The sequence below is a fragment of the Raphanus sativus genome, chromosome 9, assembly GCF_000801105.2.
Source record: "Raphanus sativus cultivar WK10039 chromosome 9, ASM80110v3, whole genome shotgun sequence".
Lineage (NCBI taxonomy): Eukaryota > Viridiplantae > Streptophyta > Magnoliopsida > Brassicales > Brassicaceae > Raphanus > Raphanus sativus.
In genome coordinates this window covers 21142845-21162240 of record NC_079519.1, presented here as the reverse complement: position 1 = coordinate 21162240, position 19396 = coordinate 21142845, and the positions used below count along the sequence as shown (strand labels likewise).

The 19396-nt window shown below is 32.5% G+C and overlaps 2 protein-coding genes across 2 annotated transcripts; both read right to left on the bottom strand.

Annotated features, from left to right (window-relative positions):
• Window positions 1-2396: 2396 nt before the first annotated feature.
• LOC108825561 (pyrophosphate--fructose 6-phosphate 1-phosphotransferase subunit beta 2) lies at window positions 2397-6159 on the bottom strand. The gene is made up of 16 exons (XM_018598873.2): window positions 5874-6159; window positions 5632-5796; window positions 5413-5534; window positions 4809-4862; window positions 4588-4694; window positions 4353-4458; window positions 4199-4262; window positions 4021-4109; window positions 3815-3946; window positions 3550-3720; window positions 3340-3455; window positions 3126-3237; window positions 2943-3027; window positions 2823-2867; window positions 2677-2745; window positions 2397-2577 (listed from the first exon to the last, which is right to left on the bottom strand). Exons 1-16 carry the CDS (start codon window positions 6067-6069, stop codon window positions 2501-2503), a joined length of 1710 nt encoding a protein of 569 aa, XP_018454375.2. The 5' UTR covers window positions 6070-6159; the 3' UTR covers window positions 2397-2500.
• Window positions 6160-9424: 3265 nt separating this feature from the next.
• On the bottom strand, window positions 9425-11059 carry LOC108831780 (probable plastid-lipid-associated protein 1, chloroplastic). Its single transcript, XM_018605293.2, has 3 exons — window positions 10557-11059; window positions 10010-10205; window positions 9425-9931 (listed from the first exon to the last, which is right to left on the bottom strand). The coding sequence occupies exons 1-3, from the start codon at window positions 11000-11002 to the stop codon at window positions 9617-9619; spliced, it is 957 nt and encodes a 318-aa protein (XP_018460795.1). The 5' UTR covers window positions 11003-11059; the 3' UTR covers window positions 9425-9616.
• Between the last annotated feature and the right edge of the window lie 8337 nt (window positions 11060-19396).

Sequence of the window (19396 nt, the reverse complement as noted above, 5' to 3'; positions counted from 1 at the left end):
TTTAGGCTCTTTTGGTTATGAGTTCCCACTTTCAAACATGTTTTCCAATTATCTTTGATTGTTTTCTTACAGAAAAACAAAAAAAAACTAACATCGGAGAGTTGATATGTATTGTCTTTATGCACTTTTCATGTTTTCCCTTCATTTTATCATAACTTCATTTACATCGTAAATAAACACTTTAGTTTAACATCTTGTATTACCACTATTTTAGAATACTAGGGTTTAATCTTGCCTCTTGCACAGTTTTGAATATTTTCTGGTGATTTGTGAAGATGCAGATGCTTGGTGTGATGATTTAAAGACATATAAGGTGTAGAGCAAAGCCAAGAAATGAGCTTGGAGATTAAGAGGAATTGTAGCTGCAGATATGACTTGGTAGGCCGCTAAGGAAGAAGAGAATAATAGGTGGTAGTATGCTTCCGGACCGCCAGAGACCAAAGTAACTTATCATAGTGGTAGCACTTGATGTAGGTAATCACTACTATACGAGCTCGCTTCAAGGGTGAAGAACAAACTCTATGTGAAGGTTTACACTGGGGCAAAGACTGCTAATATAGACCACTCCAGGGAGTTACATGCGCAATCACCATTGCTGATATCAACTGCGTGCTATCAAAATGTATCCATCTATTTTGTATCCAATCTAATTTGTCATGGATAGCCCCGGTTTCTCTTTTCTCTATTATGAATATTTGTCTATATTAGTGATGAGCATAACTCACACTCAAAAGCTAGCTCAAGAGTGAATGATTACTCATACACATATATATTGCCCAAAGATCATGTTAATACACAATTTGGATTTTTATCTAATACTCCCTCTGTTTTTTAAAGATAGATGTTTTAGAAAATTAAATTGTTTCACAAAGATGTATTTTTTATGTTTTCTATACAAAAATTGCAAATTTCAATAAAATTGATTGAATTTATTGAAAGACTATTGGTTAAAATGCATTGGAATTTGATAATTTCTAAAAATGATATATAGTTAATGTGTTTTCTTAATATGTGTGAAACCCTACAAACATACATCTTTAAAAAACAGAGGGAGTAGTTCAGAGTAAAGTTTACATAACAGGTTTTATTAAAATATATGTTTATTCTGATTAACCCACAATCCAAGTATTTGGTGAAATTAATACTTGAAAATTATTTTCCTTGAATCGTACATCCACTTGCCCCTGTTCTTCCAAGATATTTGCAAATCCACCAGATAAAATCCATAGACTGGTCTGTTCTTTCATAAGAATATCATAATTTGTAACTTGACTTCGAATTGAGAAATATAGAGAATACATAAAGGATGATCAAAATGACTTGATTTTTCCTTTTATGCTTTGGGAATGGAGAAGACTCAAAGAAAACAACTAGACAAGAATACACATCCTAACTTTTAGTTTGCACTTCTCTTGGGAATTATGTAACGAAAATAAGAGGACCAATCAGCAAGTGATTTTGAGATAATAATTTATATGGGGGTCGTAGGCTACCTACCCGTTTAGAGCAGCAATTATTCGGTGAAACCATAGGGGAAAGAGATGAACAGTTTTAAAATTTTGAGTTAATAGCCCACAAAAGTACATGCTCAGATGTTGAAATCAGAACCACTCAACTTATCCTCATATGTTTAAATCAGAGCCAACTTAACAAGTAAAACTCAAAACTAGATCTCCACAGACAGGAGTGATAGGGAATGGTGTTGAGTTTCGTGAAGAAAGCCCTAAAAGAGACCTTCTGGCAGTTTGCCTTAGCATCGTTATTGTTTAATTTCTCCGTTGAGCTTCTTGTGAAATTCTAAGGTTTTCCCAAGACGATTAGGTTAAATGGTGTATATACAGTATATGGCGGGTTTCGGTTAAAATAATATTACACGGTGGTAAAAAATAATATTTTGAAAATATCTACTCCCTCTGTACCAATTTAAGTGATGTTTAAGCATTTTTATTTTGTTCCATAATAAGTGATGTTTTCACATTTCTAAACAAAATTTAATGTCAATTGAAATTTGCAACCAATTACAAAATACTAGATGTTTTTCTTATTGGTTAGACTGATTTTATTTAATGCAATTTTATGTAACCAAGATAAATTACATAGAAATTTGCATTTTCTTAATCTTTGTGTAAAAACCTTAAACATCACTTAAAATGGTACAGAGGGAGTATATGACTAGAAGTGGTGTCATTAATATCCACTGAGAACCCACTTGCCTAAATTCATGGTGTTTCAAAATCCAAGTTTCAAGAAAGTCATGTATTGATGTATATTTGATGTTCTGGTGGATCCAAGCGATCCAAACCGAATCAAGTTTATTTGAAGTTGAGGAGCTTTTATGTAGTAGCACTTGAGTCCATCATATGCATCTACAAGATCCATCATAACACACGACACAATGATCACCTGCTGGTTTACTTAACTCAAAAGTCACAACATTTAACATTCTTACTACAAAGCTTTTAACAAACAAAGTGAGTGAATCTGACAGTAACAAAACTCTTCAGGCTTGAGCACCGAGTTCGAGCAGTAAAGTGTGATTTATCGCATCAGATCCCGGTCCCTTGAACTGAATCGGACCTGGACAACAAGAGAAATAATGACAAGTTTAACATAAGAACAACACAAAAGAAAGAAGAAAATGAATATTTATGCAGAGGAATGAGTATGTGAACAAACCAGGACTAATGTATCTATTCTTCAAAGCCCATTCTTCACGCTGCGATGCAAATTTCTTAAACGGTGCACCTGAAAAATTGATCAGAAGCGATGAGTGAGACAGAGCAAAAGAGTTGAGATAAAGTTTTGAGGTGAAAAAAATTTACCTTCAAGTTCAACCATAGCTTTCTTGATAACAGGCTTGAATTTACCTGCAACACAAAAACATAAATGTTTGAACAAGAAGAATATCATTATAGATTTAACAATTGTTTATATTTTTTTACCATGTCTTCTCTCAACATCCATCAATGAAGTTAGCGGTGTACCACCAACGGTCCATTTCTCAACAGGAGCAGCCAGATTCCCAACCTGCAAAAAGAAAAACACAAACAAGAATTATAAGTTATCTTGAAATAATGAAACATTCTATGATATTTTTCAAGAAAAGGATGAAAAGGTTATTTAACCGATGAGATTAAACCGGTCTTTCCACTCTGGAGAAGTGATCCAGCACCGTAACCCAATGAGTAGCAGTAAGTTGCATCGAAATTTGTAGGCAATCCACATCTTCCCTCATACCTAATACGCACGAAAATAACATATGTGGAGGCTAATTAGTATCGAATCTATATGTTTATATAGCTTTTGACTAGTAAATATGTTATAGGTTACGTAATATACCCAAAGAAGTGCGATTTGCCCATGAACTCGCGTTTATATGAACCATCCTTCTTCTTTTTCTCTAGCTCGGTTTCAACCATTTGAATCAGCATTTTCTCTGTCTCTATTTTAGCCACCTGATGATTTAACATACATATGCAAGATGAGCCGGTTTTGAGTTTGGATTTTTATCGGTTTTTTAGTTAAACAGGATGGTCCCAAGAAATAGACCTGGACATTTCCATGTGGATCTCTCTCAAGCATCAGTTGTTCCTGAATTGTTTGGGGGAGAAACTCAAAAAGCTTTAGAGTCTCCTCGTTAAGATTCTTCTTCCATTGTCCTTCTTCATCGACGTTTCCTTGGGCTAAGATTTCGTTCAGTTCTGAAATAAGCTCTTGGACCTGCAAAATAAATGGAATTTGAAGAACAAAAACATTGAGAAAACAAAAGATGTAAGAATCATCTTATTGGAGAATCTAAAGATTTAAATGATACCTCAGGGATGAAATCAATTAGACCTTCAGGAACAAGAATGACACCATAGTTATAACCATTTTCAGCGCGTTTACAGATCACGTCAACAATATAATCCGTAACGTTTTTCAAAGTCAGTTTCTTCTCGGAAACCTGCATAAAATGTTCGGTGCTTTATAGCAAATCGGAGACTAAAGAATAACAAGCTTGAGTAGCATGCAAGTTACCTCTTCTCCAATAATGGTAATGTTTGGATGGGTTTGCAAAGCGCATTCAAGTGTAATATGAGAAGCAGCACGGCCCATAAGACGCACAACTGTATGTGCCGCAAATTAACAGATGAAAATAAAATTGTAGTTTGTATCAATAATGTTTTCCATTTTCCTAAGGGGAAAATAAACTTACAATGGTAGTATTTTCCCGTGGAACGTGCATCGATCATAACATTTCCAATCATTTCTGAGTATATCTGCACAAATATAATCACAAAAAAAAAGAAAAAACCATTGATAAGCTAACTGATGCATTTTCGATTTGCATTTCAAAGTTACTTACTTACCTTGCAAGCAGTGTCAAACCCGAAACTGGTGGGGACTTCTTTGCTCTTTAAATCACCATCGATTGTTTTCGGACACCCAATAACCCTAGTTTTCATGTCTTTACCTCTGGAAACCGAATGCGAAAATTACCATTCAACTAGTGAGAAAGTGTCTTTTTTTTTTACTTTTTGTAATATTAGTGAGAAAGTTCATATTCACTTATTTAATGGTCGGTCACTCTTGGAATAAAAGTACCTGAAGTATTCAGCGAGGAGACAAGCATTAGTATTGGAGTCATCACCACCAATAACCACAAGACCATCTAGGTCCATCTTTGTTACAGTCTCTTCAGCTTGCTTAAACTGCAATATGTAGGAAACCGATGCTAGCTAAGTCTATCGATGAAAGCCACCAACATTGTAGATCTTGAGAAGCGTCAAAGAAAGAGAGAAAAAAATAAAAAGAAACTTGTTTACCTGCTCTGGAGTTTCAATTTTGTCTCTTCCACTGCATATCATATCAAATCCACCCTGTGGAATGCCAAAACATATATCATCAAGAAAGAAAACACAAAGGCAACTCTTTAATTCATTTATAAATCATTTATTGCCAACTCTTCATGATCAATTTTGTTACTCCTAACAAACCACTCTTCAAGACATTTTAACAAGCTTCCCTCTGTGTTACTGTCGTCTTAACAAGCTTCCCAGTGTGTTACTGTTTACATAACTAATAGTATTCAACCAATCAACCCAAACCAAAATAACAGAACCGAGGAGGAAATAAACAGATCTGGTTCTTATTCCATATTAAGAAAAAACCCGAAAAAACGAAAAAAAAAAGTTCTAGTTAGTTTGAAAATCCTTGAAATTAAAATAAACAGTCTAAACATCAATAAGCTAAAGAAATTAAACCGCAAAAAGCTCAAAGAATTCTTTAGAATCTTTTTATTAAATTAATAACAAACCAAATGATGGTCGGTTTGCATTTGGTTTATACATTTTGATGAACCGAAACCAAAAAAACCAATAGAAGAGTTTCTTCTCCGTTTCTATAACACAGGGCACATAATTTCCATACCTGGTTTCTATAAGGATACACAAAATCAGAAGTGAGCTCAACGTATTTGCCTTTCATGATTCCAGCTGGACCACCACGAAAACCAAACAGTTTGCTTCCTTTCGCATGTTCCTCCAAGTAATCTTAACCAAACCAACAGCAAGAAAGAAAGACACTTAAAAATCACACCAGCTCTTCAGCTTTTGGTTTGAAGGAGAAAATTAAAGAAAATGTTCAAACCGAAAATTCCGCAAATAACATTGTGTCCTCCAGGTGCTTGACCACCAGACAAAACCACACCAACTTTAAGCTTTCGGTCCGACATAACTGAATCATTAGATTGGTCTGAAACCAATATAGCCGATGGTTGTCCATACAGATTTGGGAATAATTTCGCAATCTCCTCTGTAACAACAAAACCGATCAAATTCGAAGTAACATAATCCGGTTTAGTAAAACAGTAGGATGATTGATTGATTGACCTGAATTTCCGGCGGCGGAGCTCGGACGACCATCGACGATCTTAAAGGGGCTTTTAAATACGGAAGGAAGTGGAAGCGCGTGATCGATACGACTCACTTGGACTTCACTGTATACAGAAGGCACACGGCTTCTCCCTGGAGGATTGATCGAGATTCCAGCGACGTCGTCTCCCGTTAAGTGATACTGTGACGCCATGTGTAGATGTTTTTGGACAGTGTTCCTAAAAGGTCGTACGAGTGTCAGATAAGTTTCAGGTAATGTTTGGTATGGATAAGTTTCTCAAAGTACGGTAATGAAAATGTCCGAACATTCCAATATGCCAAAGTGTGATCATAATTTGCTTAAACTATGGTTTTCTTATTATTATTCTTTTCGAAAAGGAAAATATAGTTTTACTCAAAGATATTTTCTAATTATCTTTGGATTTTTCAAGTCTTTTTCTCTCTAAACTCTCTAACATCTCACTAGGTTTTCAAAACTGAATTGCATTCGGTGGCCGGTGTGCTCTTACGCCACCGGTCGCCACCCATTTTCTTTTTTTGTTTTCTGCTGTAATATAAAGATCCTTTGTACTTCGGGTTAGCCGATTTACTTTTCCATTGCGGATCAATGCTTTCGCTTTGGCGATGTATTTTGTTGTGTTTTTTTTAGTTAATTCATCGAAACTTATGTTCAATCTATATCTTTTATCTTCGCTGAGGAATGTTTTAAATCACTTTCCACTGAGGCTTATATGGATCCCAATGACCAATTGATCGGAGATCTCTTTTTAACCATTTCACTTTAATCAATTCTCCAGAAAATCAGTCTTCCTTTGTTTGATTTAGCCAGTTATATCTCTAGTAGAGAAGTGGATGGGTTTGATGGATTTTTTCAGTTTCTTCGGAAGAAATCAAGAAGAGTTGGTGCTATAGCAGTCCAACAAATGTTCTCTCTTCAAGCAAACTGAAGCTTCCCTGGACTTAATCAATGGTGAAAGAAGATATCTCTGTTCAGGAGGTTGCGGTTGGAGTGGAAAGTGTCTTCAGATCGGGAAGAACGTGGTGCCAAATCTGAGATCGGATTTCAAGACGGAGGAGCATTGCAACGGAAGTGGCAGAGGAATCGTGCGGCGGCCGAGATTGTCGTTTGACGCATGAGCGACGCGTGTTGTTTGACGTGGCTACAGTCAAGCATTTGGAAGACGCGTAGATCGTAGAACTATCCCGATGCTTTCTCCAAAACTGGACTGTAAACTTTCTAATGTCTCTTGGGCCTCGTTTGTAAACTGATCAATTGTATCAAAGCCCATTTGGACTAAGTTAATGAAATTTCAGTCGACAAAAAGAAAAAAAATTATCTTTGTTATAATTATTTTTAATCTTAAAACTGTTCAACAAAATTTTAATTCAGTAAAAAATTCTAAACTTGAAAATCTCTAAACTAGTCTTATTTACTACCACCCGCAAACACAATTTTTATGGTTAGCTACGATTGTTGCCGTTTTGCAACAATCACTCAAACTATTCTAAGGTGCTGACTGGTTTTCCCGCTACCACCCGCAAACGCAGCTTTTGCGGTTCATAGCGATTGTTGGCGTTTCGAAACAATCACAGAAAACACTACAAATCGTTTCAAACCGCTCCGAACCTCTTAAAATCAAAAGCTGGTTCCAGCTAGCGTTTGCGGTTGCGGGAGGGTAAATTTTTTTTCTTTAAAAACAGAATAAATAAAAATAATACTAAAAATATCCAATAAAAATTTTCAATTGAAATAATAGAAATTGTAAAATGTATTCATATTATATTTCAATTTATATTATAAAAATTCAAAACTAAAATATTTTCTATAAATTTTTAAAATTGAATAATATGATTTTATAAATATAGATTTTATATTTATCATATTATTATGATTTTTAATATTTTTATAATTACATAAAATGTAAATATTGTTAAATTATTATTTAACAGATGTTGTGTTTGGTAGTTTACCAGTCGTAAGAGTCCCGCAAACACAACAATTTCTAACAGTTGTACCAGTCGTACAAATCTCTAGAAAACGCTTAAAACCGCAACCACCCGCACCCGCAAACTCCCGCAACCGCTGCGGTTACACCAGTCAGGCCCTAAACTGTTTCAAATCGCTTTAAACCTTTTAAATTTAAAAGTTAGTCCAGTTAATGTTTGTGATTAGGAACGGTTGTGGAAGGATATTTTTTTAAAAATATTATAAATACAAAAATAAAAATATTCAATAAAAATTTAAATTTGAATTTTAAATATACTAAAACATATCTATTTTCAATTAATATTATAAAAAAATAAAAAATTCTATGATTTTTAGAAATTTAAAACTATAACTTTCTAAATATAATTTTATATTTATTATAATATTATGATTTTGATATTTTATGATTATATAAAATATAAATATTGTTAATTTATTATTCAACCGTTACTGTTAACCAGTATAAGTATCCCGTAAACGTACTAATTTCTGAAACCGGGAGACACCGTAACTACCTTCCGTAAACTCTCCCGCAGCCGCACCCGTTTGAACCAATCATGCTCTTAATAAACTAGACTATCCATCTACGTTAATAAAAACAATACTATAGGTAAACATTGATTTAGAGATTTATAAATTTGAATGATTTGTTATTGGAAATCTTAAAATACAATTACAACACGGAAAAATTATACTTCACATGTTCAAAATTAGCACTCTAACCCAATTAAATAAAATTGAGTAAGATTTGTTTTAATTTTCTTTTTAGCACTAAAAATCCTTGTTATAGTATGTATATTTTATGTTACTATAACATATTTAGAAATAAAAATATTATTCTTAAGATTGGTTAATTATACTATTAAAAGTTATGAAAAATGGTAAATAGATAGATGTATGAATCGACATTTTTATGTTTTGTGAAATTTAACATTTGATTTCATCATCCTAAACCATTCAATGTGATTCATTTTAATATTATGCTAGAAAATTCATAGCATTTTTCTCTAATCTACATAATCATTTTATACCCAGATTTTTTAGTATTTTTTTTTTGGGAAAACTTGATTAATTAGAATTAAAAGGTTTAAGAGTTATAAGAGCATGTCCATTAAGGGTTTATAAAGGGAGTTCACACGTTTTTAAAACAAAAAAAATAATATAATAAAGAAGAGGAGGTGAACCCGGAAGGTAGAGGTTCGATTCGTCACTGTTACGCGGACCCACGACACGAAGCGATTCGCGATAGGTTCGGCTATAATTTTTTTTTCTTTTTTGAAAAAGTCAAACAAAAAAAAAATTAAAATAATCAAAAAAATTATGTGAGGAATCGAGATGGACAAGTTTATTGATGGGCATGCTCTAGGAACTTGAGGCAGAATGCAAGAAGGCCTTGGAATGCAAGAAGGCCTTGTTGCAGCAACGGAGCGGAGGCTGCAGCCTTTCATTTTCTTAATCTTCCGTTGAATCAGACAAGCATTCCAGTGTTCAGGAGAAGCAATTAGAGATGATCAGAGAGACAAGAGAAGCAAAGATCAGAAGTTTCTGTAAGAAGATACCATGTTCTGTAACAAAATCAGTTTGTGTAAGTAATAACATACTGTATCAGAGACCTTTTACAACTTTATAAGCCAAAATTATCAAACATTTAAACCCTGAAAACACAACAACCATCATAACACTCGAACAATAACACTTACAAGACTATTAAATACAGACATGGTTCTATATAGATTTTACTTTACAATGTTTTTTAAGGGTTTAAGAGAGAGCTGCCTTCTTTGATAAGCACAAAAATGCTTCCACCATCGCCTCTTGAGATCCGAAGGTCTTTGTCGAGATAAGTCGTGAGGAGCCACGACTGCGCTCTGTCTGCAGGCAAAGAGAATTTCAACGGTGGTTGGCTTGAAATGGTTCTAGCCACTGAAGAAGCCGTGTCCTGGACAGACGTGAGTAATCCTCTAATGGGGTTGAGATCGATTTTCTGACCAAGAACCTCCACGAACTCAGGGATCTCTATCGAATCCGTTAGCTGAGGAGTCCCGATAACACCTTGCTCAAACTTGATCTACAAGCAAACAATCAATTAGGTTATGCAAAACGTTCATTAGATATTTTCGGTTCTAGGTGATGAGTGATGATCAACCTGGACGCGTTTAGGACTCTGGACTTCGAACTTAGCGTTGGTGCTAAACGATGTCGTGGCAAGGGGACCAGCGAACCGGACAGAGTTTTGTACAGTGAAGCTGTCGGAGTCAATGGTTTGTGAGATCTCGTCCACTTTGACCAGCGGTGAGATTCTACGTGAGAGCAACGGGAACAGACCAACGAACGATGTGTAACTGCAAAGGAAATTAACATTAACATTGAGGATTAAGTTCTTGACATAATGACATGGCTGGATGCTTTCTCTATCTAAGTTAAACCACGTGATTAGTAATAACTAGGCCAACTCGGTTCCAGCAATTTTATTAACAAATCGGTTATTGGTTCAACTATTCAAAAAACTACAACCAACATGCCGATTTTTTTTAGCAAAATTCTGAATCGAATTAACCAAACCACAGAAAACCTACTGAACAAACCGAATATCGAAATGGATTATTTTCGGTTCAATTTGGCACAATTATAGGTGAACCGAACTAATTAAAAATGAATTATCTAAACCGAACCAACCGCATAATTTAACTTACGCCAGAATCCATTTGCCGCTCAGGAGAAACAGAGCTTCGTTGGGAGCTGGATTAGGGTTGTTGGACTCGAGCTGCGTGATCATCTCACTGATCTCGGCTCTTGTCTCGCTCGATGCGCTAAGACCTCGATCTGTTCCGTACAAAGTATCCGCTAGCGATCTCTTCAGCCGTTCCGTCTCCTCCACGGATTCAATCGCTTCTTCTGCTACTTTCTCGGCCACCAATACGTTAGAGCCTCTCTCCGATGCATCAGGACCCCACTCGTCGTTAACGTCGCTAACTCGGACCTTGAAATCTGGCCGATGGACAGTGGTTCTAACCTCCGACCGCCGGTTGATTGGGTTTACGGGCACTAGAGTCGGAGCTTTTGATTGGAGTTTAGAGTTGGAGGAGCTTGGAGATAGAGTTTTGCATGGAAACTTGGTGAACAGAGGTACCGTCGCCATTTTTGTCTCTCTTTCTCACTATGTTTTCTCGACAGCAAGCAATGAATACAAAAAAAAAACTAAGGTGTTTCTCTTATAGTCGTTGAGCGTAGATGTCAAATGACATATAATACCCTCCTTTCGTTAGAACTGATAAAAGTAGACGCGGCTACGCAAGGGACAGTGTTGTATTTTAATACAGCATATGATGCGCTAGGAGATGGTGTTGACACGTGGGTGGTAAAGATAACCCGTTGGAGAATCGAAGATAATTTTCGGTCATTTAGCTGAAATTGCCGACTTTCCATAATTTTGTGGTAACCTTTTAATCGTTTTATTCCAACATTTTCTAGGAGTAGGAAATATTTGAAATTTATCCCGATATTTATGTTGGCGATGATTTTTTTGGGGGTTTGAGAAAACACTTATGCAGGTGTACGTGATGGACCTAGAAGCTTCGAAAAGTACACTTAGAACCTGTCTGTTTCTCCATCTTAATAAACCATTTGGATGAAGATAAGAGTTTTGTTTGTTTAGACAGTAAAATTGCAACTCATTCACATGGATCATTCGGATGACTTTTGGAAATCTAGGCTTAATTTTAAAGTTCATTCAAATGAACCAAATTGGATCATTTGAATGGAGATGATTCATTCAAAATGATATAATGTCTATTATACTTCTAATGTAATTCACAAATTATAAATCTAAATATAATATTATTTTGTCACACCTAAAAATTGACAAAAATACAAAAACATTTTTTTCCACCAAAACCGAAAGATCTCGTTTTCTCGCCAAAACTAAAAATCTCGTTTTCTCGCAAAAACGTGTTTCCCGCAAAAATGTCACATGCGTTTTCCCGCCAAAACCGAAAAAAATATTTTTCCGCATAAATCACAAAAACGTGTTTTCCTGCCAAAACCGCAAAAACGTGTTTCCCTCCAAAATCGAAAAAATCTTAATTTCTAGCGAAAACCGCAAAAACGCATTTTCCCGCCAAAACAAAAAAAAATCTCGTTTTCTCGTCAAAACGTATTTTGTCGCCAAAACAACAAAAATGTGTTTCCGCCAAAACCACAAAAAACGCTTTTGCCGCCAAAATAAAAAAAAAATCATTTTCCATCTAAAACAGCAAAAATACGTTTTCCCGCCAAAACCGAAAAATCTCGTTTTCCCGCTAAAACGCATTTTCGCCAAAAACGTATTTTCCCGCCAAAACCGAAAAATCTCGTTTTCCCGCCAAAACCGCAAAAACGTGTTTTCCCGTCAAAACCACAAAATCTCGTTTTCTGCCAAAACCGAAAAAATCTCGTTTTCTCGCCAAAACCAAAAAATCTCGTTTTCCCGCCAAAACCACAAAAACACGTTTTCCCGCCAAAATCGTAAAATTTCGTTTTTCTGCCAAAACCAAAAAATCTCGTTTACCCACCAAAACGCGTTTTCTCGCCAAAACAACAAAATCTCGTTTTCCCGCCAAAACCAAAAAAATCTCGTTTTCTCGCCAAAACCGAAATATCTCGTTTCCCGCCAAAACAGCAAAAACGTGTTTTCCTGCCAAAAACGAAAAATCTCGTTTTCCCGCCAAGCTGAAAAATATCGTTACCGCGAAATCTTATTTTTCCACCAAAACCGAAAAATCTCGTTTTCCCGCCAAGCTGAAAAATATCATTACCGCAAAAACGTGTTTCCTGCTAAAACCGCAATACGTGTTTTCTCACCAAAATCAAAAATTTGTATTTTCACACCAAAACCAAAAAATGTGTTTGTCCGCTAAAACCAAAAAATCTTGTTTTTCCGCCCAAACCGCAAAAGGACTTGTTAATTTTGAAATAATTCTAATGTAAATTATTAAACTAAATAATTAACCATATGATTAAACTAACACAGGTATTTTGGCAATTTATTTACTAAACTCATTTGAATGGAAATGGAAACAAAGAAACAAACATATGATTCATTTAGATATTTCATCTAGATGAGATATCTGGATGAACAAACAAACATGTACAAAAATCTGAATGGATCATCTAGATAGATCATATAAATGAATCATCTGAATGGAAATGACAAATGGTGAAACAAACAGCCCCTTACTTTTGGATGTTTGCCTTTTGGTGATCGCAGGGTCCGTTACAGCTTTCATTTTCTCTCTAAAATAGAATAAAAGTGAATATGAAGTAAAATTGTTCTAATCCTACTTCATTATTCATTCCATAACAAAGTCATGAACAAATAAAAATAGGTTATTCCATTTATGGAGTAAACTTCCAAATATAGTAAAATATGAAGTTGGGTTGGAACATTTGTTATTCTATATTCATTTTTATTCCATTTTAGAGTAAAAATAGTGTTGGATTGGAGATGCCCTTAAAACATCATCAACGCAAAACATAGAATGAGACCGGTATAAAAGTTATTATATAGCTAAAATAGAATTGTTTAATCTGGATTGTGGTCTGTTTCGGCTTTTTGGTATTTTAGTTTATAAAATTTTGATACCATATAAAAACCATATATATTTTGGTTTGATTCAATTTATATTCTATCGGTTTTTGGTTTATTCATTTTTATCAAAGAACTTAAACTATATTTATCTTTTAAAACATTTTGTCAATTTAGTTTTGTATGATTGAAAATTGAATCTATTAACAATGCTATAATTATTGAAAAAAATATTTTCTATTTTATTTAACTATTAAAAATAATTATTAAACAAATTTTAATTATTATAGATTCATAAGCTGAAATATAAAAAAGACTGAAAGTTTTTACTTAAAAATAATAAATTATTCAAGTTAATGTCTTTAAATATCAAAATCATATCAATAAAATAAACTAAGTATATATAATTATATTATGTAATTTACATATAACTATACTACTATAAATTATCAACATAAACCATATAATTATACTATGTAATTCACATATAACTATACTACTATATTTTTAACTAATAAGTTTTTTTTTTAAACTAATCAGTTTATTCTGTTTATATGGTCTGACCGGATTATATACTAAACAATATCTATATACCATAAGTTTTAATAAGAGCAAATTGGGTCAAAAAACAAAAATCTCTTAGCAGATTAGGTAAGTAGGAAAGATGGTAAAGTGGAACCAGCGTGTCATGGCAACAGGGAGACGATTTGACGAAACTGCCCTCTGGGTTTGGCGAGTCGACTTCTAGGCGATAGGAGACCTAGGGTTAGTATCTGACAGAAATAATTTACAGAGATATGGTGCTATAGTGTAAAGATTTGTTTAGGATTTTTTTAAGATTTTACTAGATTTGATAATCTTTTAAAGATTTTTTATTTATTTTAAACATACAAAAAGAAAACATATCATTTAAAAAACAACTAGATTTTGACCCGCCCTTAAAAGGGCGGGATTATTTTCGAATAATATTATTTTTTATTTTTATTGCGTATATACTTCTAAATGTTACTGATGAAGTGTTATATTCAGTGTACTGTAATCCGTCTAGACCTGCAGTTAAACCGATAACATCGATGACTCTATATATAATCTCGTTAAACTCTATTTAAAAGTTATATTAAACCCACAATTTTGTTGTAATCTTTATATTGGTAAATTTTATTTGATTATTATATTTTTGGTCAACATTATTATACAAATTAACTATTATCATTCAACCCGTCTTATACTTGATAAATAAATTAAAATTTTAAAAATATTTAATATAAATATAATATATATATATATATATTATATATATATATATATATATATATATATAATAATATATATGTATATATATATATATATATATATATATTAACTTATGAAATTATTTATTAGTTTATATATCGTACTTTAATTTTTTTAATAAGTTGAAGTATGTTGTAAAATTCATGCATTTATATATTATGTTATTTTATAATTTAGAAAATAGTTAATAGATGGATTAAGTAGATAAAAAGTCCTTCTATTTTAATATTATATGATTTTGGGATAGATTTTATACATTTAATTTTAAAAATTAAATTTGATTGATCCGCAAATCAAGGGAAAGAAATGATTTTGAAAATTAATTTTGTGATTTAGTAATAGGTAAAATTATAACTGTTTGTGTGATTCAGTTTCCCAATCTTTTTTTTTGAGAAAATTCCCAATCTTATTGTTATAATAAAGATTCTTCATTGATTGTAATTAAAGTTGATATGGATATATTGGCTAACTCGAATCTCATATGGAAGAGTTCATTTTTGGATAGGTTTTATATCCCCTTTCTGAGCTTTGTCATTTTTTGAATTATTCATGAAGTTTACTTGGTGTCGATATTGCAGGAGAAATGATATGGCAGGTAAAACAAAATATTGTCTACCTGGAGAACAAAAGCGTAGCTTTTAAATTATTGTTTCCTTTGTTTTAGTTGGTTTTATGTAGTTTAGGACAACATTGAATATGTGGAAAAGACAAATGTTTTTACGGTAAGTTAATTAAATTTTGAATGGAATTTGGTTGTAAATTTTATGCAAATTTAAGGAGTATTTTTTATGTGTACTTCTGTTTAATAAAGTAGATTATCTTCATCTCTCTATTCTTTCTTATTATTATTCTTTGTCAAACTTTCTTCATCCTTCTAATAAATACATAAACCCAAGAAGATATGTTTCATCATCATAATCTTGTTTTTTCATTTAGCGGTAAAGTTATTGCGTATGCTGTAGCCGGATAATTTTGCATTCGTTCACCTGTAAATATTAACCGGACAATTGGTTTGATCCTATACCCTAAACCATTAACCTTAAACATAAAATCCTAAACACAAATGTTAAACCCTAAACCCAACAGGGACCCTGAAACCTAAAGGGTAAAATTAAACATTAAAAATATTAACCCTTACCTCCGTAAACATATTACTTTATTAAAAATATAAATTATTATACATTAAACCATATACTCTTATTCACAACCGTACCCACAGCTGAACGTCGGTGTAAACAAGTTATACAGAAAATTTATTTATTAAACAGTCAGTTATTTTCATAACTGGATAACCTCATATTTTCACTTAGCAGTAAATTTATTACGTATGTTTTACCCGGATAGTTTTCGTATTGGCTGTCACCTGTAAATATTAACCGGACAAATGGTTTGACCATATATTGCGGGTACAACTTATGCTTCAACAATGTCAAGAAGAAAGAATGGACACATCTAAACCTAAACCCTAAACCTAAACCCTAAACATAAAATGCTAAACCCTAACCTAATAGGGACCCGTAACCCAAAGAATAAAGAGTAAACACTAAAATCTTAACCCTTACCCCGTAAACATATTACTTGATTAAAAAATAAATTATTATACCCTACACCATATACTTTTATTCACAACCGCACCCCAACAGCTGAACGTCGGTGTAAACAAGTTATACAGAAAATTTATTTATAACCGGCTAACCTCATATTTTTCACTTAGCAGTAAAATTATTACGTATGTTTTACCCGGATAATTTTCGCATTGGCTGTCACCTGTAAATATTAACCGGGCAATTGATATGGCCCTATATTGCAGGTGCGTCCAATGCTTCAACAATGTCAAGCAGAAAGAGTGGACACATCTAAACCCTAAACCTAAGCCATAAACACAAAATGCTAAACCCTAAACCCAATAGGGACCCCGGAACCCAAAGGATAAAAATCAAACACTAAAATATTACCTCTTACCCCCATAAACATATTACTTGATTAAAAATATAAATTATTATACCATAAACCATATACTTTTATTGACAACCATACCCCAATAGATGAACGTCAGTGTAAACAAGTTATACATAAAATATTTATTAAATAATTAGGTATTTTTATAACCTCGCCTTTTTCACTTAGGAGTAAAGTTATTACGAATGCTTTAGCCGGATAATTTTCGCATTAGCTGTCACCTATAAATATTAATCGGGCAATTGGTTTGATCCTATATTGCGTGTACGTTTAATGCTTCAACAATACTAATTTCTCAACCCTATACCAGCACACTTATTTCCTTATACCAACAATACTGTAAACATTGGTGTGGTTATCTAAACCCTTATACCAACACATTTATTTCTAATCCTACCTTTACACATCCAAGTAAATGTAAACAAATTATCTAGAAAACTGATTTCTATACAGTTATGTATCTTGTTAACCGGATAACTTTTTCCCATGGCTAATAAATTATTTAATTATCTGTTGTGGTAAAGTTATTAATGATAATTTCAATTAGACGCATACGAGGATGAGATGAGACTATGAGAGTATGTTTTTACTAAACAGAATAGACATAGGAAGGAGAGATAATAATTAAAATAAAAAATGTCCCAAAATCTATTACAGAAAAAAAACAAAAGGAACAATAAAAGTATAAACAAACATTAAATGTTAAATAAAATAAATAATATCATCCGCGCTAAGTGGAGCAAACCACTAGTTTAAAACAAAATGTAAAATCTTCTCATCAATATTATATAAGTCTGTGTTGTTGATGACAAAAAAAAACTCACATAAATAATGGCATTGATTCAATCTATTTATGACATGATTTAACACATCGGTTACACAAAACAATGTTAATATATATATAATATATATATATATATATCTATATATATATATATATATATATATATAATAATATTAAAATAATTAAAAGATTGAATATATAATTATTACTATAACTAAAATATAGAAATAAAATAATTGAAATTCGAGATGGAATTAATATTAAACTCATACTTTGTACAAGTTAATAAAAAACAACTAAATATTTATTATTTTTATAATAAAAATTTATCCAAATATTGTAAAATTATAAGAAAATACTTCATTTAAAAATTTATATTTCATAATTATACTGTTCTATATACTGTAAATAAAACAAGTGCTCTATGTTTTAACATTTATAATGTTTTGAATTTTGAAAATAAACATTTCTGCAAAATTATCTGTGCTATGCATTTCCAAAAGTTGATCTATCTCAACAAAATATATTTCAAAAAGTATTTTACCTTTTTAAAGGTTCATTACCATATTCTTTTAAAAAATAAAATATTGCAGTTAAAAATTGTTATATGATATTAAGATTATAGTAAATGGATAATATATTTTAGATATTATGACAAGTTTTAAAATAATTTAATAATCAAAAGCCATTGTACTAGAGATAAACATTGTCTAAATATCTAATGTTATTTTTGATTAATTTTAAAACACAAAAGACGATACTACTAGCTATATTTTGAATAATATTTAAAATTATATTTAAATATATTACTTAATGTAAAAATAAGGTTAAATAATTTTCTAAATTACTAAATCTATTAAAAGTTAATTTTAAATTTAATTTAAATTTAAAATTTTGTTTCTGCATATTGTGCAGGAAAACATATAGTTTCTATGTATAATATAATTTTAAAACTCTTAACTAATTTCTGCTTGGATGCTATGGTATATTTGGAAAAGAAGTAATAACAAAGTTTTTACTAATTTGGATATAGATCCCAGGGAAACTTTTAAATTGGCAGAAACCGAATCAACCTTTTGGGGTGAAGCGCAAATGCTGAATATACAGAGGGCGACATAGACTGTAGCAACTGCGACATTATCGTCAATCCCAGGACGATGGTACTTTATCCGGACAAAGTTAGTATAGTACGCTGGAAGGTTTTGATGGTTTGATGGAGGCAAGAAATGTCCGAGCTACCATATTTCCTCTCCACTCGGAGGTTGAAGTGCTAATTTGGGCAATGAAATGTATGAGGAATTTGCGACAGTTTCGAGTTACGTTGCAACCGATTGTTCTCAATTGGTGAAGATGGTTTCAGAACCAGAAGAATTGTCCATTTTTGCAAGCTATTTGGAAGATAATAAGATCCTGCAAAAAAAATTTCAGCTCAGAGATCATTCATATACCACGAACGAAGAATCTTAAGGCAGACAGTTGATGTTAGGAGATTTGAGGCTCCTAAGACAAATGATGTAGTATAGGGAAGTTGTCGAACCAGTTCTGAGGGACTTCAAATCAGAGAGAATGCAAGTATTTGCCTAATCTAAGTGCAACCAGTGATTTGAAAAATTCTAAATTAATGATTAAAGCTAATGCAAAACAGTAAAATGATACTCTTAAGCTATTGGAAAGGAGAACTCATAGATATAGGGATTTAGACCTTGGGTGATCAGGTTTCGATCTAAGGAATGCAAATGATAAATCAAACTATCAACCTTAAGCCTAGACACAATTCTAAGCAAGCTCTATGTCTAGATAAATGCTCATTTGCTAACATATCTCAAACATCAAATGTCTTTGGTTGAATAACATGCAAGCAATCATTACTAACAAGTCTATTAGTTATCTTAGCATCTTTAACAACAAATGTCTTTGGCAAAGTACACTAAAAG